The sequence below is a fragment of the Penaeus vannamei genome, chromosome 5 (assembly GCF_042767895.1).
Source record: "Penaeus vannamei isolate JL-2024 chromosome 5, ASM4276789v1, whole genome shotgun sequence".
In the NCBI taxonomy this organism is placed as follows: domain Eukaryota; kingdom Metazoa; phylum Arthropoda; class Malacostraca; order Decapoda; family Penaeidae; genus Penaeus; species Penaeus vannamei.
The window spans coordinates 45,617,305-45,641,578 of NC_091553.1; the positions used below are offsets into that span (position 1 = coordinate 45,617,305).

The 24,274-nt window shown below is 37.2% G+C and overlaps 2 protein-coding genes across 4 annotated transcripts in view; both read left to right on the top strand.

Annotated features, from left to right (window-relative positions):
• The first annotated feature begins 5,413 nt into the window (after positions 1 to 5,413).
• On the top strand, positions 5,414 to 12,832 carry LOC113821188 (peptide methionine sulfoxide reductase MsrB). Of its 3 annotated transcripts, none has more exons than XM_070122182.1 (6): positions 5,414 to 5,773; positions 6,267 to 6,379; positions 7,913 to 7,989; positions 8,222 to 8,369; positions 9,646 to 12,517; positions 12,661 to 12,832. In XM_070122182.1, exons 1-5 carry the CDS (start codon positions 5,677 to 5,679, stop codon positions 9,751 to 9,753), a joined length of 543 nt encoding a protein of 180 aa, XP_069978283.1. In that variant the 5' UTR covers positions 5,414 to 5,676; the 3' UTR covers positions 9,754 to 12,517; positions 12,661 to 12,832. The 3 variants fall into 3 exon arrangements, with proteins under 3 accessions (XP_069978283.1, XP_027229460.1, XP_069978282.1); XM_027373659.2 differs by having other exon boundaries at positions 9,646 to 12,502; XM_070122181.1 differs by having other exon boundaries at positions 5,540 to 5,773; positions 9,646 to 12,484.
• A 5,860-nt stretch (positions 12,833 to 18,692) lies between these two features.
• Positions 18,693 to 24,274, top strand: part of LOC138861816 (centaurin-gamma-1A-like) — a gene marked incomplete at its 3' end in the record, with an annotated part of 612,250 nt that continues 606,668 nt past the window's right edge. The window contains exon 1 of the mRNA XM_070121666.1: positions 18,693 to 19,023. Within this exon, the coding sequence (XP_069977767.1) occupies positions 18,849 to 19,023 (175 nt within the window). The remainder of the gene's footprint in view (positions 19,024 to 24,274) is intronic.

A 24,274-nucleotide genomic window follows, 5' to 3' on the forward strand; every position in this document is an offset into this window, starting at 1 on the left:
CATCTCAGTGTATTTTGTAGCGAATCCGAAATTGAATTAAATAGTGGACTTCGCGGTATATTTCTGAGCCTTGCGTTGCGAGAAGCTTGAGAGGAGCTCTTTCATATCACCGTTCAATAATGCGTACATTACGTGGCAGAGCAGTATATTGAGTTCTTTGTGATTGTTCCAATAATTGTGCGTTAAGGTGCCGTCACACTAGTACTTTCTCCGTCAATTTTTTGACAATTTTCTGAAATTTTGTCCATTTTTGAGCGCATTGTCGATTTTCCAGTCAGACGATAATGATCGTTTCCGTCTGAAAACCTTTCGTCAACCTTTTCAGCCAAGTATGGTCAAATCAAGAGCTATATTCGAGAATGTTTGTATTTATGTTAAATAAAATTGTCAAAAAATTGACGGAAAAAGTGCTTGTGTGACAGCACCTTTAATGTCATTTGCTAGGCATTGCGTTATTGTTAATATGAACGTTAAGCTTCGTGTTTGTGAATTATTATTTGTAAGCGGACTCATTCATTCACTCACTCATCCACGCAAAAAAGACACCGCTTTTCGCTAATAGGGCTATTTGTTGTAGTTGTAGGCGTAAAGATTTGTGACGTAATCAAAGTAAATTCGCGGCTATAACGTCTAGATTGCCCTAAGCATCATCTTTTTCGCCCATGATTTTGCAAGTCTTGACGAGTAAATAATACTTAATGCACATTATTTCGTATTTTATACTTTTCTATGTATATGAGACGGTCAGCGGTTGAAGTAAATCCCCACGGATTGAAGCTGCCGTCTCCCTTATCTACTTATCTACCTGAACGGTTTGTAGATCAAGCAGGTCTTTGCGGATCACTACCTACGTCTCCCTCTTCTGTTTCCACTTTATCTGAAGAAAAACATAAAAGTTTTAAAAAATCAAATTAACATTAAAAATAGCGAATGTGTATAAAATGGGTAGTAAATATTTAACTTCCTCTGTGTTGCCTTTTTTTATCCCTTACTATCTTGGCCCTTGCGTGCATGATTCGGGGGACACCGTCGCCTCAGGATGCCGTGGGAAGGAAAACCACGCGGAGGCCAGCGACCATGAGTTCGCCAGGGTAAGCATCAGGCTCCACAGGATGCAGGAGAAGGGCGTCGCCTACTAGAGCGTCCGTAGGTCCAGTGAAGGGCCATAAACTCGTCAGTGCAGGTACCAGACACCCCAGAATGTAAAGGAAGGGCGCCGCCCTCTGGGACGCCCGTAGAATCAGCGAAGGACCAGGAACTCATCAGTGTTAGTACCGCCCGCCCCAGGATGCAGAAGAAGGGCGCAACCTGCTGTGACGCCTCCTACTGGAGCGCTCTTAGATTCAGCGAAGGACCAGGAACTCATCAGTGTTGGTACCGGCCGCCCCAGGATGCAGAAGAAGGGCGCAACCTGCTGTGACGCCTCCTACTGGAGCGCTCTTAGATTCAGCGAAGGGCCAGGAACTCGTCAGTGAAGGTAACAGTCGCCCCAGGATGCAGAGGAAGGGCACCGCCTACATGGACGCCCGTAGATCCAGTCAAAATCAAGGAGCTCATGAGCGTAGGTATCAACCGCCCAAAGATGCCATAGAAAGGCGCTGCCTTTCTATGGCAGGAGGAGTACGCAGCCGAGAAAAACTAAGACAAGATCTTCGAGGACGAATGGCCGAGTGCGCCGCCGAGTTTGACTGGACATGAACTACGAAGACGTCTGGACGAAAACGATGTCAAGGAAGACTTGGACGAGAACTACGAGGACATGCGGGGAATGTATGGATGTATGGATGTCACTGAGGTCAAGAGGACGACAGGGAAGCGCAATCACGAGGATGGATCGAGAACAGCTCGGACGAGAACGAGATGGCCAGCCGAACAGCAGGGCCAGACAGTGATGGTCACCCCTTGAGGAGGGAAACACCATCGCCTCGAAGGCATGTCGCGCTAAGGTGGCCGAACGATATGGTGGACATGCAGCCTACAAATTCCTTTATTCAAGATGGCGTATGCTTTCGGGCGATATCAATGCCAGCAACACCAGCAGGAAAACCAAGATGCTGTCAGTCCTGAACGAGAAGAACACAGTGCAGAACATCTTCCTTCACCGTTGCGTGAACAAGACCAGCTCGTCACCGTTCGACGTTGTTCCCAGTTTATATTGTGCCATTATCAGAGTGTGCTGCATTCTTGCTCCAAATAAAGAATTAATCCATACCAATCTATCGCTGCCCAACCAGACTAGTACCGAATCTTTCTGCACTCTCCGTCTCTCCCCTACACTCTATCTCTCTTTCTCTCTCCTACTTTCTATCTTTCGCCTACTCGCTCTTTATCTCTCCTACTTTATCTGTATCTCCCACTTCCTTTATATGTATCTCCTACTCTCTATATCTCTCTCTCTCTCCATCCTCCTCATATTGTCTCTCTGTCTATCTAATTCCCTTCTACTCTCTCTCTCTTTCTCTCTCTTTCTTTCTCTGTCTCTGTCTCTATCTCTATTTCTCATCTCTCTTTCTACCATCTCTCTCTCTCTTTCTCTACCTCTGTCTCTGTCTCTCTCTCTCTTTCTCTCTCTCTCTCTCTCTCTCTCTCTCTCTCTCTCTCTCTCTCTCTCTCTCCCACTCCCTCTTTTTCTCCCAATATGCCCATGATTCCTATATCAGAGGAGTAATAATATGCTGTTGAGTGAAGCTGCTCCTCCAAGAAGCAAAATATTGCTCCTTACTTCCCCGCACGGCCTGCTTGCCGTATTGTACAGTGGTCTAAGGATGGATATACATCACGTGTTAATATTGGTCGAGGAGGAAGTGTTTAATACCAGTGGAGGAGGAAGGAAGTATTGCCGTAATACGTTTTCTATTGCGGAAGGAAAAGGACAACATGACAGTGGAATGTTTATTGAGATAAGAAGATATGAATCAATAGGTATAACAATGATCTTGCGTGGATACGTATGTATATGTGTGTGGCAAACGTGTAAGATTACTCTCTCTCTCTCTCTCTCTCTCTCTCTCTCTCTCTCTCTCTCTCTCTCTCTCTCTCTCTCTCTCTCTCTCTCTCTCTCTCTCTCTCTCTCTCTCCCCCTCTTTTTCTCCCAATATGCCCATGATTTCTATATTAGAGGAGTAATAATATGCTGTTGAGTGAAGCTGCTCCTCCAAGAAGCGAGATATTGCTCCTTACTTCCCCGCATGGCCTTGTCGTATTGTACAGTGGTCTAAGGATGGACATAAATCACGTGTTAATATTGGTCGAGGAGGAAGTGTTTAATACCAGTGGAGGAGGAAGGAAGTATTGCCGTAATACGTTTTCTATTGCGGAAGGAAAAGGACAACATGACAGTGGAATGTTTATTGAGATAAGAAGAGATGAATCAATAGGTATAACAATGATCTTGCGTGGATACATATGCATATGTGTGTGGCAAACGTGTAAGATTATGTGAATTATGTAGAGTATAACAAAAGATACATTGTTTGATATTAGTATACATATTTCAGTAATAGGCCATTGATATACCTCTCTCTCTCTCTCTCCCTCTCCCTCTCCCTCTCCCTCTCCCTCCCCCTCTCCCTCTCCCTCTCCCTCTCCCTCTCCCTCTCCCTCTCCCTCTCCCTCTCTTTACATATGCATCTGTCTCAGTCATACATGTGTATTTGCAAGAGAGAGCTGGGTAAACTAAGATTTTTTTTTATTATTTTTTTAGTTCAGTGGCAACTCATAAGGCATAAACACAAACTCTAAATCAAGCATGCGTTCCTTGCCTCAAAGCACCGAGTCACACACACGCACACAAGCATCTACATGCCTTGAACTGATTTATTGTCAGTCTTGTATGAGGCGGGACATGAGAGTGCAGACAAGGTGGTAAATCAATGCCACTCCGACGTGTGTGTGTGTGTGTGACATCCCTCCTTCCCTCCCCCTCCCTCCCACCTTCCCTCCCTCTTCCTCCTCCCCTCCCTCCCACCTTCCCTCCCTCTTCCTCCTCCCCCTCCCTCTTCCTCTTCCACCTCCCTCCCTCCTTCCCTCCCCCTCCCTCCCACCTTCCCTCCCTCTTCCTCCTCCCCCTCCCTCCCACCTTCCCTCCCTCTTCCTCCTCCCCCTCCCTCTTCCTCTTCCACCTCCCTCCTCCTTCCCTCCCCCTCCCTTCCTCCTTCCCCCCCTATTCCTCCTCCCTCCCCCCCCCCCTCCCTCCCACCTTCCCCCCCTTTTCCTCCTCTCCCTCCCTTTTACCCTCCTCTCCCTCCCTCTTCCTCCTCCCCCTCCCTCTTCCTCTTCCACCTCCCTCCCTCCTTCCCTCCCCCTCCCTCCCACCTTCCCTCCCTCTTCCTCCTCCCCCTCACTCCCACCTTCCCTCCCTCTTCCTCCTCCCCCTCCCTCCTTCCCTCCCACCTTCCCTCCCTCTCCCTCCTTCCCCTCCCTCCCACCTTCCCTCCCTCTCCCTTTCCTCCGCCTCCCTCCCTCCTTCCCTCCCTCTTCCTCCTCCCCCTCTCTCCCTGCTTCCTTCCTTCCTTCTTTCCCTCCCTCTTCCTCCTCCCCCTCCCTCCCTCCTTCCCTCCCTCTTCCTCCTCCCAATCCCTCCCTCCTTCCCTCCCTCTTCCTCCTCCCCCTCCCTCCCTCCTTCCTTCCTTCTTTCCCTCCCTCTTCCTCCTCCCCCTCCCTCCCTCCTTCCCTCCCTCTTCCTCCTCCCAATCCCTCCCTCCGTCCATCCTTCTTTCCCTCCCTTCCTCCTTCCCTCCCTCTTCCTCCTCCCCTCCCTCTTCCTCCTCCCCCTCCCTCCCTCCTTCCTTCCTTCTTTCCCTCCCTCTTCCTCCTCCCCCTCCCTCCCTCCTTCCCTCCCTCTTCCTCCTCCCAATCCCTCCCTCCTTCCATCCTTCTTTTCTCCCTCCCTCCTTCCCTCCCTCTTCCTCCTCCCCCTCCATCCCACCTTCCCTCCCTCTTCCTCCTCCCCATCCCTCCCTCCCCCCATCCCTCTTCCTCTTCCCCCTCCCTCCCTCCTTCCCTCCCTCTTCCTCCTCCTCCTCCCTCCCACCTTCCTCCTCCCCCTCCCTCTTCCTCTTCCCCCTCCCTCCCACCTTCCCTCCCTCTTTCTCCTCCCCCTCCCTCCCTCTTCCTCCTCCCCCTCCCTCCCTCCTTCCCTCCCTCTCCCTCTCCCTCCCTCCTTTCCTCCCTCCCTCTCCCTCTTCCTCCTCCTCCATCCCTCCTTCCCTCCCTCTTCCTCCTCCCCCTCCCTTCCTCCTTCCCTCCCTCTTCCTCCTCCCCTTCCCTCCCTCTTTCCTTCCGTCTTTCCCTCCCTCCCTCCCATTTCACGAGCGTGTACATGTTTCTACGTGTGATTTTATGCACTTATCTGTGCACAGTGTAACCACACCCGAATACATATGCATACGCAAGCAGTTTCGTCAAAGAATGTACACTTACATGGCGTGTGCGTGAGAGGGCACAAATAACCCGGTGTCCGTGGCATCGCGCTCCGAGTTGGCAGTTGTTGGCATCCCTTTGTTGACAACGTGAAGGTTCCACGTGATTCCACCGAGAGGCAATACGCACACAGACCCGAATACAGACACACGTACGCATACAGACTTCACACGCCGTTTAGACACGCACACACGATATTTCTTTTTCTCTCTCTCTCTCTCGTCTGAGGAATTTGTTTCAGCACAGCCCTTCGCCATGGCTGGGTTTGCGTGCAGGTCCTTCTTCAGAATGGCTGTGGGATGTCGTGGTCCTGTGCTCAAGACTGGGGCGAGGGGACTTGCCGTTACTAAAGGTAATTAGTGCATTTGGGGAGGTTTGGCTTTGTGTGAATGAATGAGTCGGTGATTTTTTCAAAAGAAATTAAAGGAATTCTCTCTCTTTGTTTCTCTGAAGTTGTTATGCTATATTTTTTTTCACCATCACTCTTGTAGGTTTTATTGGAATGAAATGGTGGATTTATTTAGTCAGTACATGAAAGGCAACTTGAGAGAAAGGAAAATTTAGAAACTGGGTTTATCTGCTAATAATTACCTATTTCTCAAACTTGCTCGTAGTTTTGCCTTGTAGTTGTTAACTTTGTAGACTCGTTCACTTGTTCGTATTGTGGACTTATTGCTCGAGTACTTAATCATCTGTGACAGTTCTTATGTAATTTTAAATTGATGTGTAAAGTTTGAATATACATTTACTTCCTAAATGTTTAAGTAGATTTTTCATATTATTTCATAAATTCAAAGATTTCATGTAAATAGATTGTGTATTTTATACCACTTTACATATTGCAGCCTTGTACATGCCGCCCCATAGAAAGGACCCCAAGAAGATGACCCTGGAGGACTGGCAGAAAGAATTGACGCCTGAACAGTACTATGTCACAAGAGAAGGAGGGACTGAACCGGTGAGATTTTTTTTTATAGTTGGATTTATTATTGTGTATGATTTTTGTTATAATTATTCATTATTATTATTGATATTCCATTTGCTCCCTCTCCTTCCCTCCCTCCCTCCCTCCCTCCCTCCCTCCTCCTCCCTCTCCCTTTCCCTCTCTCATACAAATGTTTTTCTGTTACTTCAAAAGCTTTCAGAAATTTAAAGACATATTTATGGTAATCAGGACTTTGTAATATCTAAATGTTATTTTTACTGTAGTCGCACATAAAAAGTACTCTCCCAGATGCTCGATGCAACAAGATGCTGTTAACGAGGATGCCTTATCTTATCTGTCCAGTTGAGCTACGCATTACAGTATCCTTGGGTTTATGACAGTTCCAGTGAATGAATGGAAGATTAAGTTCATGATTTCCTATTTGTCTTGCTCTTCCTCTTTTTTCTGTTACTTTATTTTCCTCCATTTGAACAAAAACTGTCACATATTTTTATATTAAATATACATAATTTTTCTCAAAGGTTATATATCTTGTCATAAGAATTAGGAACATAATGTTGCTATGAGCTGATAAGAACCTATCTGTCAAGAGACACTTTGATAAGAAAGCAATAGATGAACCTAAGATGAGTCTGTTGATTTTTCTCGATAACGTGTCTGGCTGCAATATATTTTTTAGATTGGATATGATACGATAGACCACCAGTGAGGTTTCTTATGATTATAATTTTTTTTATTTGTTTCTTTTCTTTTCTTTCCTTTACCTATTTCATCCTTCTATCCTTGCTAACCTTTTGGTAAATGTTAGGGCTAAATATTCCTTATTTATGATAATGATAATTAGATGAATATTTTTTTCCTGTTTTTGTAATTCAATGAAAACTTGTCTTTGGCAAGATTTATAGCAATTTATTAGAAAATTTGGTTTTATAGAAACAAGCATAACAAATACCCCAGAAAGGCGAGAGAATGAAGGTTTAAAATGAGATGAGACTATATTCACTTATTCGAATGTTGAAGCATTAGGCAAGGAAAATGTTTTGCAACAAATATCAAGAATAATGATTTTGATATTGATATGTACTTGGTTACTTGGTTGCTATTTGGTGTTAGTTCAGACAAGAGCCCTATTAGTGTTTTTTCCTAGGGCCTGAGAGACTGAGCAGGTGCAATTTTTATTATTACTGTTTATATTATTTTTGGTGTAATTAATTATATTCATTATGCTGTTATTGTTAGCACTATCACTATTACTATCTTAATGGGTAATTGTATTGATAAGACTAATGGTGATGATTTATAATGATTTTGATGTAATATGTGACAAATTAGACTTCTGGATGCTTGTTACAATATGAAATATAATATAGAACTAAGGTCAACATGAAGTGAATTGATATCTAAAAGAATATATGCATAAAGTATATCTTTGTCATAGCCTTCACTATAACACTCCCTTTTTTTGCAGAATAAAAGGACATTTTATTTTGAGAGACAGACGAAAGACAATAAATTCTAATAAAAGATTATTGTATTTCATGACAGCCTTTCAGTGGAGCATACTACAATCACTTTGCAGATGGAATGTATCAGTGTGTTTGCTGTGGTACAGATTTGTTCAGGTAAAAGCTTTATTATGGTACTAATTTCTTGTAACAGGCTTTTTTTGTTGAATGTAATATTTTTTTGTGAACCTAAATTATGTCACTCCATTTATAAACTAGAGATGTAACAAATAGCCAGAAATTAATATGTGTGAAATATGTTAGCATATACACTTATAGTTTTCTTTGCATGTATATGTAATTTTCCTCTCTTTCACTCTATCTTTCTTTTTATCCATTTTCTTTCCAGTTCTAAGACAAAGTATGAGTCAGGCAGCGGCTGGCCCTCCTTTCACTCGGCCGAAGGTAAGTCTCTTGGAGATGCTGCCACCGAAGTTGTAGAAACGCGTACTGACAGGTCTCACTCCATGGTGCGAACAGAAGTCCACTGCCAAAAGGTATTTATTGCTATGATCCCATTATTGTTATTGATTTCTCTTTTCTATTGCTTCTACTCTCTCTTCATGTTCATTTTTTCTTCTTCCTCTTCATAACTCTTTTAAGATTATATGATAATGTTATAGATTCATGTTTTTGGTTACTGTTAACTTTAGAGTTGTTGATAATGATATTAATAGCAGCAGCAGTAATACTTGTACGGTTATTATGGCTTTTTTCTTATTCTTTTTCTTTTTTATTCTTTTTTGTCTTATATTATTTAAATTGCCAATTTCATTACCTATGTTTTATAATCTCATTTACTTGTTTATTTACATTTTATTGCCTTTTTCCACCCATGTTAACTTTATTTTCCTTTGTTCAGTCTTATGTTTTGTTATCTATTTGATTAGACATTTGAGATTCTGTTGATATTTTCTTATGAAAAAATAAATGGTAATGATTGAGATTGAATAAAGATAAAGAATAGTAATAGCTTATAAATAGATGGCATGAAAATAAAAACAAGAACACAAAATTATTTACTGGTAATGAAATACAAGTTTTTAACCCCTTGGATCTGAGTACTTCACTGCCCGCACTTCCTCAAAAGTCCAAGCATTAGGCTTACTTTAGTCACTATTCTCATTTGTGTGTGGCTTGTAGGCCAGGCTCATATGAACACACATGTGTGATGTCAAGATTCCTTTTCTATCGTTTGCGGTGTTATTTTCTCTTTCATCAGCGTTTTTTTGTTTTTTTGTCATTTTCCAATGTCTGTATTTGTCATTTGATATTGCCATATCAAGATGGTAATAAGCCATTTCCCTTGCACAGACTCTGTATCATATCACTAGGTAGTGCATAACTCAGTGCAGTAATAGTAATAATAATTTTTTATTTTTATTTATTTATTTATTTTTTTACTCAATTTTCTGTGATACACCCTGATAGCCTATAATGCAAGAGTTCCTTCGTAAATAACCACTTGAGTGTAATCACGCTCCAAGGGCTTTAGCAAGTCATTCCTGTCACCCTGGACTTCAGCAGAAATTCTAATAACATGTTCTGATCACCTTGGCCCTCAACCATATTTTCCTGTGACAGCATGTTCATTTCTCCCACTACTTGCCCAAATATTTTCATGATATGATGGTCATGTTATCTGGATCCAAGGGTTTAATACTGTACTAATGAAATAAAAACAAACAATAGTAATAACAGAAAGGTAATGATAATGGTGGAATAGCATTGATAATGATGAGTTTCTCAAAATAATTCCCTTTTAATTTTCAGTGTGCAGCTCATCTGGGTCATGTCTTTCCTGACGGGCCAGAGCCAACAGGACTCCGCTACTGTATCAACTCTGCCTCGTTGAAGTTCATGCCAAAGAAGATGAAATAGGCTCAGTTGTCTACCAATTTTGTTGTTACGGGAATTGTGTTTAACCTTGTGACTTGTAATGGAAAGATTTTGCGTGTTTAGGTTGTGTGATGGAAGCGAAGATACTGTCTCTTGATTTGTGTTGGAAGGAAAGAGTGGGCCTGAAGTGATTGATAACCAAAGTAATGAAGAAAAATTTTTGTTTTCTCTCATTTGAGTTGGTTGATATAATGGTTAATAAGTGCATCATAGGTGAAAATGATAAGGTGTGTGGGCATACCAGGACTTTTTGTGCCAAAAAAGTTTTACATATAAACAGTGATTCTAATTTGCCAGCAAAAATTGATCATAAGATCTCTGTCCCATAGAAGTTTTACATATTTTCCCCTGTTTATTTACACAGAAACATGCACACAAATATGGGCATACTACGGCTGATCTAAATGAATATAATATCTGGGTTTTTCTGTAATATTGTTCATTTAATTATTAAAAACCTCAAGGAATATAGAAAATAAACAGTATTTAGAGGCTGCTCCTGCAAGATTTAGTTCCACATTGTAAAACCAATATTATGGTTCTTAGGTGACCTCTAGATTCTTCTGGTTAATCTAGGTATTATCTATTATCCATCCAAGAGAGTGATTTCTCAGTAACTGAACACTCATTTATATGTAGTTTAGGTTGATTTTAGTGCATCAGGGAAGGGGCAAAGATACTTATTGGCCACACAAGCAAGGAACAGGGATATTCCTTGTTGTAGATGTTACTGCTGTTGAAACTTCAAAGTCAGTGATCCATACAGCATTATAGGATTGTTAAGGTCCTGCTCAGATATATTTGAACAGTCCACCATGGCATTCACATTTGGAGATAAATCCCTTTTCCTGTGCTGTGGAGCCTCATCTTCAGAAATTTTGCTTTCTGACGTGTAATATTGGGTTAAAAGTAGACACCAGCCACCATTACATATCTACTAAATGGATATATATTCTTAATTGTTTAGATTACACATGTGAATACTTAAGCAAGCTTTATTTTGCTTTTTTCCTCTCTTTTTTTTCTCTCTCTCTTTTTTGATCGGTCATTTCTGTCTCAAAAGAAACAATATTAGAGAGTAACCTAATTACAATTCAGGATTTTATGAGTTGTACCACTAAAAAGCATAAATACATTTATACATGAATATGTAAAAACAGTAATTGTTTATTTGTAAGAACAATGCAGTAGGACATTTTTTCAGTGTATATTTGTATTACAAAAATCAAAAGTGTGCAAAGGAATTTCTTTATAAAAAAGAAATATTAGATGATAATGATTCCTTTTGTAAAGGAGATAATGGTCACAGAATGTGAATAAAGGAAGTCTGTGATATTCACAAGATTTTAACAGTACTACAATACACATGTTAAAATTTGCCATTTGTACAACCTAAAGACATGGTTTTACAAAAGCGTAAGCAATATTATGTGGAAAGCAATAATGAAATTGTAAATGTTTGTAAAGATCTAAAGGAAAAGATATATTTTCAGTGTTTGTAATGTGGGTTAGGGTATGACTGATGTGTGATAGTGTATGTATGGGGAAAAAAAAAGAATTATAGTACGGTTATTTTGTAAATCAGATATACTCTAATTCCTTTCCTCTTAGATTCCTTATGAGGAGATTAAGTGATTGGCAAGTCTGTTTTCCGAATACCCCTTCTTATTTATATCGTAGGTTGCATTATCTCTCTTTGGAATATTGACTATTAGGAATATTATCGTTAATACCTTTTCCAAGCAAATTAGCTTTTTGCCCCGGTAACAAAGTGGTATTTATTTGCAACACTTTATCATCTTATTTTCTTTGGTCGTTTTCTTCTTTTCGTCTTTTCTTTGGCTTCGTCTTTTTCCTCTTTTCTTTGTTGTCTTCTTTTTCTTCTTTTCTTTGTCTTTTTCTTTTCTTTGTTTTAATTTTCAGCTTTTTCCTTTTATTTTAAGTGCAAGATGGAGATAATTTTACCCCAGTATCCATTGTGTACATAAAAACAGTAATATTGGTTGTGATATTGTAAGATAATTTTGAAAGGGTCTTCCAGGTTTTTTTTTTTTTTTTTTTTTTTTTTTTTTTGCTCAGTCGATTTATCTTCTTTCATAGCATATTAACTCTATATTGAAAAGGAGATTCCTTATACTAATTTTCATTCCCATCAGAATTTGCAAAACTAACAAAACATGTTATTCCTCATTTACTTTTTTCATTTGTTTCTCAGTTTTGTTACTCCATCAGATTTTTTTTTATTACAGTTCTTTATTGTTATCATTCTCACAACTTTTACTGTATAATTGTTTTTATTATTATTATCACAGTTATTGTATTTTCTTGCTTTTGTTAAAATTATGATTGATTGTGATTGTTGTTGTCAATGGTACATTACTTTTATCAGCATATTTATTATTACTATTATTATTATTATTATTATTATTATTATTATTATTATTATTATTATTAATTATTATGAATTATTATTATTATGAATTATTATGAATTATTATTATTATTATTATTATTATTATTATTATTATTATTATGAATTATTATTATTATTATTATTATTATTATTATTATTATTATTATTATTATTATTATTATTATTATTATTATTATTATTATTGTTGTTATTATTGTTATTATTGTTATTATTATTATTATTATTATTATTATTATTATTATTATTATTATTATTATTAATATTATTGTTATTGTTATTGTTATTGTTATTGTTATTGTTATTGTTATTGTTGTTATTATTATTATTATTATTATTATTATTATTATTATTATTATTATTATTATTATTATTATTATTATTATTATTATTATTATTATTATTATTATTATTATTATTATTATGGGTCTAGCTTTCCTTATAAAGAGTGAAAAGAGAGCTAACTCTTCTATCAAAGACTTTCCCTTTATCAATAGTTTAGTAAGAAAGGTGCTTCTGTATGTATGTTTTGAATTGCTTAGACATCCCATGGATGTGTGTAATATGGATATGTACATTTTTATGCGATTTTTTTGTTATTTGTGTCAACAATAAATCATCTAGAAAGTTTTGGTATTATTATTTCCCATAACCCTGTCTATATTCATTTGAAAAAATAAAAACATGAAAATACTGTCTTTAGCACAAATATTATGAAATGAAATGTATACCAGTTGATTTATATGTGTATTATTTATGTTCCTTTTTTTCTTTCTCTCTTTCTTTCTTTCTTTCTTTTAACCAAATGCAGATGGGAACATTTTGCATTCACTTTGTTAAATGTTTCTGTACATAGATGGCTCTGCCAGTGCTTAGCCACAAAGGAGTCAATTAGTAGATCTTGTGACCTAACTTTCTCTGAAATATTGGGAAAATGCTTTTATTTACTAATACTATCAATATTGACTCACTTAATTTTGTTATAAATATTGTAATTACTATAGTGTTATTAACCTTACTAACAGTGGTATTAAATACAAGAACATATTATCGAAAATCAAGGACAAGGGTAAAAAGGTGAGACAGGTAGTTCTCGTAATTGGCTCATTGGTGATTAGTACTTGTGGAACCATGTATACATAATGATAACTACAAAATTAAACACTTGGCATGCCGCAGTGGTATGTGGTTAATACAGTCGTCCCTGATCATTAACTAAGGCTCCTGTGAAGTGACATGCATGTCTGCTGCTCCCAATATATGAAATTACAACTATGATTTATGCTTGTAGGCCTCAACTTGTTGATGCAAATTTTTGATGGCACAAAACCGTATTTTTGTGTATTCATTGTGCATTATGACCTTCAGTTTTCATTTAATTACACAGATTTTTTACTACATAACTGTTTTGCATGTGAAGATACTTTTATTTAAGAAAAAAAATTGGTCGAACCACGTTAGCTGCTTTGCTGTATGTTTCTCCGTTTCATTCTCTTATTTTAGTACCAATTCTTTTTTTTTTTTTGTGAATAAATCAGCTTTAGGCAAGATATTTTTTCATCAAGTTCATAATCAAGATATAGGAATCAGGGGTGTCATTTCAGCTTTTTTCTTGGGGGGAGGGGCGTGGGGACGGTTGCCAAGTGAAATGAGTGCAATCATTTTCTGGGGCACTGTGAGTCCCCTCCGAGAATTTTTTTGAAAAATGTATTCTAGTTTTTTTAAGCTACAGCCAGAGTTATTAAGGTGTAATTTAGTCAAAAAAATTGTGGGAGTGTGGCCCTTGCGAGGGGCAAGTCAGACCTTGAGTGGGGCAATTGCCCCCCATCCCCCCAAATGATGCCCCAGTTGTTGATTGTATGTTATTATAGGACGGATTGGATAAATAACTTTGTACAAGTAGATTAAAACAACAAAATGGTATCCATAAACATTTTTTCTTTGCATAAACTAACTTGCTAAAATATGAACTTACCCTTAAAACCTCTTTATCCTCTTAAATGTAGTATTCCTTAAGTTCTAATATACGTTAAGTATCTTCTTTTCTTTAATTTGATCATATTCCAAATTACTAATTTTCTCCCAAAGTTGTTTGAAACTTAGCAACTATAACAATACTCTAAGTATTCCATTTTCTTATTTTTGGCCTCTTGTTGTCATACTATTTCAATATTTTGTTCATAAAAAATAAATAAACTATGGCAAATTTTCTTAAAGTCCATTCATTTTTGTCTTGTCTCTATACACCTATTTTGGTTGCATATTTATATTTTCTCTTCAGTATCACATTTCCTATGTCAATCTATCCATTTTTATTTATTTATAGCTAAAAGTATAGTCCATTCATATTCCCTATTGTTCATGTCTTTCTGAATTCCTTTTTCTCTATATGCTCTTAAACAGATTTATGCACAGTCAGACTAAAGAATAATCAAATAAAAGGCATTGCTCTTGAAAACGTGCAAGAAAATGATGTGATATTTCTTTATCAATCCGTATTATTGCCTTAGTGTGAATGTTCTGTATCACTGTTATGCTTGCATATCACATGAGAGTAGGATTATAGCATTATGTGAGGATTGACAAGGGAGGAAGAGTATTATTTGTGTGCTACTGTTCATGGAACATGCTGTTCATACAATACATACAGAAACACATTACTACATTCGTCTAGCTCTGTATACATTCATTATGTTTTTCAAACAATATTAAAATAGTAAATCATTTTCTGTAAAATAACCAAAAGAAATATTAATGGTCTGGATAGCTTTTAATAGAGATTTATTTTTTGTTGAAAGTATAATATGATATTAAGAACTGAAAATAAAATATGTTAAAATCATCAGTGTTATCAAGCTTGGCCAGAAGTTTTAAAGAATTAGTGAAAAATACAAAGATACTGAAAAGCAAAGAATCAAATTGTATTATCAGGAATATCTTTAAACATACAATAAAATAGTCTTCAAGCCATATGTGGTATGCAGTAATATCATTTCTATGACTTAATACAATGGTTTTAGATTTTTCCAGATATACAGTGGAATTATAACCTATCATGAGGGAAAGATAAAGCACAATTTCCTTCCTTTATGCACTTTACAGCTTAAATTTATGGTGAATTCATGGTCAGCGTGCACTTCATTTATAATTTTATTGTTTAACACACTGTCCACATTAGATTTATGATGAATGATAAAACCCTGTTTGTATACATTTTATATACATAATTCAAAATAGTTTTGCATTGTAAAGGAAGGAATAGATTATTGCTTATACAATGAAGTGAAGGGAGTTCTCAGTTATATATAATGAAATATGCAAATCTTGACAGTGTATTATATAATAATTCAGTCAGATTTAGTTCACGAAACTCATTAGAGAAATATACATGTAATAAAATATGTTTATAAGAATTAATTGAATCTTCAATAGAATTACACAATTTGATCAAAATGCATCAATTATATCTAGCATTATGTAGTTATCCTCATTCATGATTCTTGTACATTTGTTACAGTGAACTTTTCTTGAGTCTGTGAACGTAGTTTTGATAAAACTGGTCCCATGGTAATTTTTTCCATGTAAATTGAAAGTATAAAAAATACTAACAATGCTAATGTGAGGTATAGGTCCTGGAATAGGGTATCTTTTTATTGACCTTAATGGTATGTACAATGGGTGTATGGAACGGAGGAATAGTCAGAAGCTACATATGTTTGCCTGCATACATATGTATTATTGACAATTTGATTCATGGGAATTCAGAAAATAACATAAGCTACATCCATGGATAATTTTCACAACGTATCTCCACTTGAACAAGAAGATAAATTTAACAGTTTCATTATATATTTTCACAAATAAGGTATTGAATGGGCAGAAAATAGTGCAGTTTATATTTGATATACATAAAATCAGGAAAATTTATATTCTATTTACTTATATCTTCATATGTTTGCATGTCTATTACTTGTTTTTTTTTTTTTTATAAATTCCAAGTCAAAAATAACAATTTGCCTTCCCTGTTTAGTTCCTCATGCACCTTCAGGCCTGCTGCAGGTAGTCTTTGTATCATTAAAAAAAAAATAGAATCATGTCAGGATAGCAGTTCTTAATCACTACTGCTTCTAATTCTTAACATTCTTAGCAGTAAAATCTAATAATAAAAACTGAATAGGTAATTTGAATATCTGCACTACTAACAGATTAACTGAAATAGGTGGAAAATTCTCAGGTTGCCAAAATTATGAAAGCAGGGTCGTAGGTAAGTTGTTGCGCCTCGCCTATCAAGAATATAGGTCATTCAGTAAGAATGGATGGATTATCTAAAGTGCTTGTATTATGGTGCCTTCAATCAGGGAAATTAATAAATGTATTCTCGTCTCCTGATGTCAGAGGTGGTATAATTTGCCGTCTGAAATTTAAGAGTGCTCTCATCACATAACATCTTAAGTCTTATAAGCAGATTTTAGAGATGAAATGACAGCAGAGTTATTTAAAAGATAATTAATTTGTCTCAGGAAATGTGTTCCAGTACTGAATCTAATGTTTCAATGCCAGTTTCTTAAAATGATGACAAACAAAAATATCTCCCCAGGTCTTACAGAACACACTATAGGCTAAGTACTTAGTATGTCAAGAATTACATACTGGGTGACCAGGTGATGCAAAGCCTATGGAATAACCTCTGCATCACATGTCAGTATAATATAGAATTGTTAAACTATTATGTTCCTTGTAATTCAGAATTAAAAACAGCACTAGCAAACTCAATCAGAAATAACAATCTGCCTACCCTGTTCAGTTCCTCATGTACCTTCAAGCCAGCTGCAGGTTGGCTCTGTATTAGTGATCTTCATTCATATAAATCTATTTGTTAATTATTATATGGTCATATTGATGTAATCAGAAGCAGACATGGACTTAGAATAAACATATTATTACAAAAATGGATATACCTAATTGGAGTACAAAACTTATCCATTAGTACTATTTTCTTTTGTAAAACTGATAATTGCAGTAAGTACAATGTAAATATGACATGGAATCTATCTATGACTTGTAATTGTGGAAATATATCTCCATGGTTCATGGAAATTTTAAGAGAATACTAAATCATTTCTTTAGAGGTTACTAGCTTCTATGAAATCTTTTGATAGTCTGGTTGTAGGGAACTAAAGTTGTTCACAGACTGTCATACAGATTATGAATTATGATGAAATGAGACAAGGACTGACATTGAAATAAGCCAGTAGTTAATATGTCAATGATCTGGATTTGATTTTTAAAGATTGTAAATTAGATAGATAATTTATATATAGAAAGGCATGAATGTTGGGTTCATAAAATAGTACTTACCTTTTAATTGTTTGAGGTTTTTACTTATTTCTTTGTTATTACAGACTATTTGAAGAAGCAACAACTTAAATATGAATTGAATTCAGTTAGAATGGAAAAGGATGTACCTAATGAATGTGTGAATATATATTCACACACACACATATATACATGTGTATATACAGGAATGTATATATGTATATATATGTGTATGTATATATAAATATATCTATATCTATCTATCTATCTATCTATCTATCTATCTATCTATATGTATATATATAAATATATATATATATATATATATATATGTATATGAATTTGTATATGTATCCATATATAAAAATAAATAAATGAATAAATAAATAAATAAATAAATAAATAAATAAATAAATATATATATATATATATATATATATATATATATATATATATATATATATATGTATGTATGTATGTATGTATGCATACATACATATATGTATATATATATATATATATATATATATATATATATATATATATATATATATATATATATATATATATATATATATATATATATATACATATATATATATATATATATATATATATATATATATATATATATATATATATACACACATATATATATGCACTTCGAATGTGTGTGCGTTCCGATGTTTTTAACATTAAAACTAATCTTAAGCACATTTATACCGAAAAGAAATAGAATATGTCGAATTTACACAATTGGTAACCTAAGCGTAAAGTTACCATATTTTGAAAAGCCCGCCGCTCCGGTGCGGGTTAAATAAGCCACGTAAATATAGCTTACTGAGCAGATTATGATGTAAATGTTAATGGTAAATGTGCATAAATTGAACAATTATTAATTTCATGAAGTTACCGCTTGACTTAGGATGAAGTTAACAGAGAAATTCGCACGCCATAACTTTAGTGGGAAGTTACCATGTTTCATAATTCCCGCCATGACATGAGAAGTCACGTAAACCTCCACAATTAATGCAAAATGCATAAGTATAGGGATAATATACTCTTTAATAACCAAAATAATAAACAAATATATTTCATAATAGCTCTCAGATTTATTAGACAGAGTTTGCATCTCCCATTGGATAATGTTTATAGAGAAGCTCTTCTGACTCGAGCCTCAGTGTGACTCCATCATTGAAGGAGTGTTTACGTCCCTCCCTTCGCTCTCCCTTTTCATACTCTTGAAATACACCGAATACAATGCCTATTACACCCCTATCTTTGGTGAGATGATACATGAAAACCTCAGAAACATCAGTAAATCCTATGAATGATGAATAACCGCCACGTGCAGCCTTATTTGAGCAGTTCTCTGGCCATACGCCAAGAGATCCAGCGGTTCGAGTCGGTCCATCCCAGCATCTACGCGATTTATGACATTATTGAGTTAATTCCTGATCCTCTTTTGGCGCAGCAGATCCGGGAACATGTCGTCTGTATTGAAGGTAAGCTGGAAATGGTGATAAACTGTAGAGTAAGGAGAAGGAAGAGGGAAGTAAATGGAAAAAAGTGACGTTCTTTTTTTTTCTTCTCCCGCCTAATTTTTAAAATATTTTTCGGGATTGTGTATTTTTTCCATTATTTTTATCTTCCTTGGGAACTTCAGGATAATGTTAATGGTGATTTTCCTGCGTTTTGTTAGTATTTTAAATGGGTTATCTACGCTAGGAATTGTTGGATGCCACCTTATAAAACCATCCAATAATTTATTAATAAATTCATTATCCAGTGTTCTGTATCAATATACAACAGTATTTTGCGTTATCTGATAATTTCTAGTGTTAGATAATGTGTTTGAGTGCATGATGTTATCATTAACGTATATTTTGGAATTATTTCGTCATATATGAGTATGATTATTGTCATTATTATTATTTTCATTTACTTTCATGTTATTTGACATTAGATTGACTATTTCCCGTATTCTGTATTCTTGATTATCATAGTTATTACTTATCATTGTCATCATTGCACGGTTTATTGTTCGTGTCTGTTTATTACATTCTTATTTGATGTATTCTGATTAAATGTGGAATTGATCGGAAAATAAAGGTACTGTGGTGGCAGGCATATACTTGAGAGTATATGCAAATGGTATTACTCCTTTTCGATCGGAATTTATTTGGTTTGTTTTGGTCATTCGTCTGTCATGGCTGTCTGTGTGTCATTTGTTGGCCCTTGATCTTGGGTTTTGTGGTTTTATGTACGTTTTGGAAATGGTTCACGCTCGCCTCCATTCGCTCGCTTTCATTCTTTCGTATTTCATCTACACTCACTTTCGCGCGTACACACATACGTCCACGTTCACACACATACATATAGACATAAATATATACACATAGACATACACAAACATAAGATATGAATATGATTATTGTCATATACATACACACAAATATACACGCACACAAACACACACACAAACATATACACACGAACACAAACATAAATACACACAAACAAACAAACACACATAAACACAAACAAACACACATACACACACATACGAACAATATATACATATATACAGTAACATACACACTCACACAAATACACAAACTTACACACACATACACACACTAACATACACACACACACACAAACATACACAAACATACATACATACACATACAAACATACATCCACAAACATACACACGCAAACACACACACGCAAACACACACACACACACAAACATACACCCAAAAAGGTAAATAGGAAAAGAGGCACCTCACTGAGCAACACAAAAAAATGCTGATATTTTTGTTTGCAATATATATGTCCGTTTTTGCGCATATCTGTCAGTCTATCTATTCCTTTATGCACATATGTCTTTTTGCTTTTCATTTTGTCTATCTGTCTATTTATCTATATTTATTATACGTATATCTATATAATATATATATATATATGCGCGCGCGTATGTGTGTGGGTGTGGGTGTGTGTTTCTCTAAAGTGCATAATGGTATTTCTTCAGTGACGCCGAAAATGCAATTTCTAAGCAGTGTTGAAGTGATGACGGCATGAATGCCTTCCCTTCCGTCGCCCTGGCACTCGAGTCAGAAATGCTGATGGCCGACCTTTTGAATGCGGAATGATATTCAGCGGTCGTCGCCAGCTGATGCTTAACGGTGACGATTTGGTGTGATGATTGGATTTTTTTTTTTTTTTTTTTTTTTTTTTTTTTTTTTGTGGCAAGGCGTGGGATAGGTTAGGATTTAGAAGTTGGGAGTGTGTCCCCGGCGTTGGAGAGTTGGTGTAAAAATTTGGTTGGTGTTAGTTCGTGGTGAATGGTATGTTTATATATATATATATATATATATATATATATATATATATATATATATATATATATATATATGTATATATATATGCTCGAATTTCTACGCTGTTTTAGTTGAATGTCCCCTGGTTTGAAGGTTTTATTTTTGTTGTATTTGTTTTATCTTTTAATGTCCCTTGGTTTGAAGGTTTTATTTTTATTTTAGGGTATTCTTTTTTATATTTTTTGGTAATCATTAAATCTTCCTAATTTCGTTTATATTTGCACGGTAACGATTTTCTACGGCGGCGTTAGATTATATAAACAGATCGGAAATTATCCTTGAATTGAAAGTGGAAGCTGTTCGGTGTACCCAACGGCACGGCGAACGCATTAAATATATCAGCATGTGAAGTTATATTCTGTTGGGGACGCCAGGTATAGCATAGAGAGTGAGTGAATAAGAGAGAGGAGAGGGTAAAAAAAAGGAGTGAGAGTTAGTGAGAGTGAGAGAAAAAGAGAGAGTGAGAGAAAAAGAGAGAGAGAGAGAGAGAGAGTGAGTGAGTGAGTGAGAGAAAGAGAGAGAGAGAGAGAGAGAGAGTGAGAGAAAAAGAGAGAAAGTGAGAGTGAGAGAAAAAGAGAGAGAATGAGAGTGAGAGAAAAAGAGAGAGAATGAGAGAGAGAGAGCGAGTGAGAGAAAGAGAGAGAGTGAGAAAAAGAGAGAGGGGGGGGGGGTGTAAGAGAGTAAGAGTATGCATGTATGTATGTACGTCCGTATGCGTGCTTTTCAAGAAATCCATTGAAAGTCACGCACGGGCATTATACATCCAAGAATAGTGTCATGTTCTTGACCCGAAGCCCAATAAATAACCTGTTGAGAATGTGAGACTTTTGTTGTTCTTTCTTTCTTTCCTTTTTTTTCTCACATACACATTCGTAACTGTAAATGTACTCCGCGTGGCGTGTCGGACGAGCTGTCTGCGCTGTTGTACATTTGTGTCACTTGCTGGAAGGCGTGGTCGGGCGTTGTGGGTGTTGTCGTCGTTGTTGCTGTTGTTAGCGGTGTTGTTGCAGTGGTTTTTGTTTTCGTTTTTTGTTGTAGAGGTTGTCGTTTGTTGTTGTTGTTGTTGTTGTTGAGTGTTGTTGCAGTGGTTTTTGTTTTCGTTTTTTGTTGTAGAGGTTGTCGTTTGTTGTTGTTGTTGTTGTTGTCAGCGGTGTTGTTGCAGTGGTTGTTGTTTTGGTTTTTTGCTGTTGTTGTTGTAGAGGTTGTCGTTTGTTGTTGTTGTTTTTCAGGAGTTGTTATTGATGATGATTTTGTTACCTTGGTTGAATTTTTTATTTCTGCTGTGGTTAATATTTTTTGTGCATAATCTACTTTCTTTGTCTCGCCTTTCTTCTCCCTCCTTTATTTTTCCTTATCTTTCGTAGTCATTGTATGTTTACCTCGTTCTATCTTTGTCTCCTTTCCTCCTTCTCTCCTTCGCTACTTCCTTCCTTCCTTTCTTCTTTACTTCCTTCATTCCACTCTTCCTTCCTTCCTTCTTTCATTCCTTCTTTTCTTCGCTCCTGCACTTCTTCCTTCCCTCCTTCCTTTTTTCTTTCCCTCCCCCTCCCTCCTTCCTTCTTTCCCTCTTCCTCCCTCCTTCTTTCCCTCTCCCTCCTTCCTTCTTTCCCTCTCCCTCCTTCCTTCTTTCCCTCTCCCTCCATCCTTCTTTCCCTCTCCCTCCATCCTTCTTTCCCTCTCCCTCCATCCTTCTTTCCCTCTCCGTCCTTCCTTCTTTCCCTCTCCCTCCTTCCTTCCTTCTTCTTTCCCTCTCCCTCCTTCCTTATTTCCTCTCTTTCTGTTCTTCGTTTCCTCCCTCCCTTTCTCTCTTTCCAACCTTCGCAAAGGCTCGTGAAATTTGCCCGCCACCGTTTTACGTTCCCAGGTGCAAGGTCAGGTGAGCGGAGGGTCATGGGAAGTGGCACTCAAGCACATTAGGGCCTTGTGCGTTTGGATGTTTGTTTGTTTGTTTGTTTTGTGTATATGCATGTGTTTGTGCAGGTTTATGTATGTATATGTATGTGTATGTGTATGTGTATGTATGCGTGTATGTACGTACGTATGTATTATGTGCGTGGTGCCAGTGCGTTCGGATTTGTGCGTTTGTGTGCGTGCATGTACGTTCTGGCATTCCGCACGAGGTGTCAGCTGTCTGTTGCAGGGCTTGATCAGGGGTTCGGCGGCGAAAACGCGTCGCTTGATAGACGCAGTCGGTCGTTATTGTTATTTTCTTGGGGAAATTGAGGCGGTGCAACGGGGCAAAGAGCTTCGTGCGTGTGTGTGTGTGTGTGTGTGTGTGTTTATGTGTGTGTGTGTGTGTGTGTGTGTGTATGTGTGTGCGTGTGTGAGTGAGTGAGTGAGTGAGTGAGTGAGTGAGTGTGCGTGTGTGTGTGTGTGCGCGCGTGTGTGTGTGTGTGTTTGTGTGCGTGTGAGTGTGAGTGCGTGTGTGTGTGTGTGTGTGTGTGTGTGTGTGTGTGTGTGTGTGTGTGTGTTTGTGTAAATACACGCGGATGTATGCTGGCAGATGTGTGTGTGTATACGCAGGCTATATATAGCTTTAGCCATTTATAACGTAAAGAGGTTGCTCAGTATAACACCTGCTGTCAGAGAGAGAGAGAGAGAGAAAGAGAGAGAGAGAGAGGAAGAGACACCTGCTGGTGTTTACAGGGTCAGCGAGCACAGGAATGTTGAGGCGAGGGGAGAGCCGGGGAGGGGAGGGGCGGGGGGGGCGGGGGTTGTAACGTGACACCTGTAGGGGAAGATGAGGGGTCCCGGGGAGGGGAATGGAGCAAGGGGGCCCTAGGCCTACCCCTCCCCTCCTTATGACCCGGACCCCTTTCCCCTCTCCCCTCTCCCCTCCCCCCTCCCTCCTCCCTTCATTTTTCCTTTCCTGTTCGGCCGTAAACGTTTGTTCTTCTAATGTTTGGTTGATGTTTGAGCGCCTGTTTTTACTTCCTGTTTTGTGTGTTTGTCTTGGGACTCTTGTTTGTTTTGTTTGTGATTTGTTGAATTGTTTGGTGAAGGGTTGTTTGGGTTCGTTTGATTGTTAGGGTGGTAGGCCTATGGTAGTTTATCATTCTTATGTTTTTTTCGCACTAGCATTCTAATGTGTAATTGCAGACTATATTGCTATACAAATATTCTGTTTTTTCTTTCTTTCTTTCTTTTTTTTCTTCTTATTATTATTATTATTATTATTATTATTGTTATTATTATTATTAATCTTTTTCTTCTTCTTTTTCTTTTTCTTCTTCCTTTTTTTCTTCTTCGTCTTCTTCTTCTTCCCCTGTTGATACCATTATATATTTACTGCTGGTAAGCCCGGTGGCCATACGTGTTAATGCCGTTGGAAACACCTGAACCTTTCTTCTTTACGGAATAACCCTCCGAC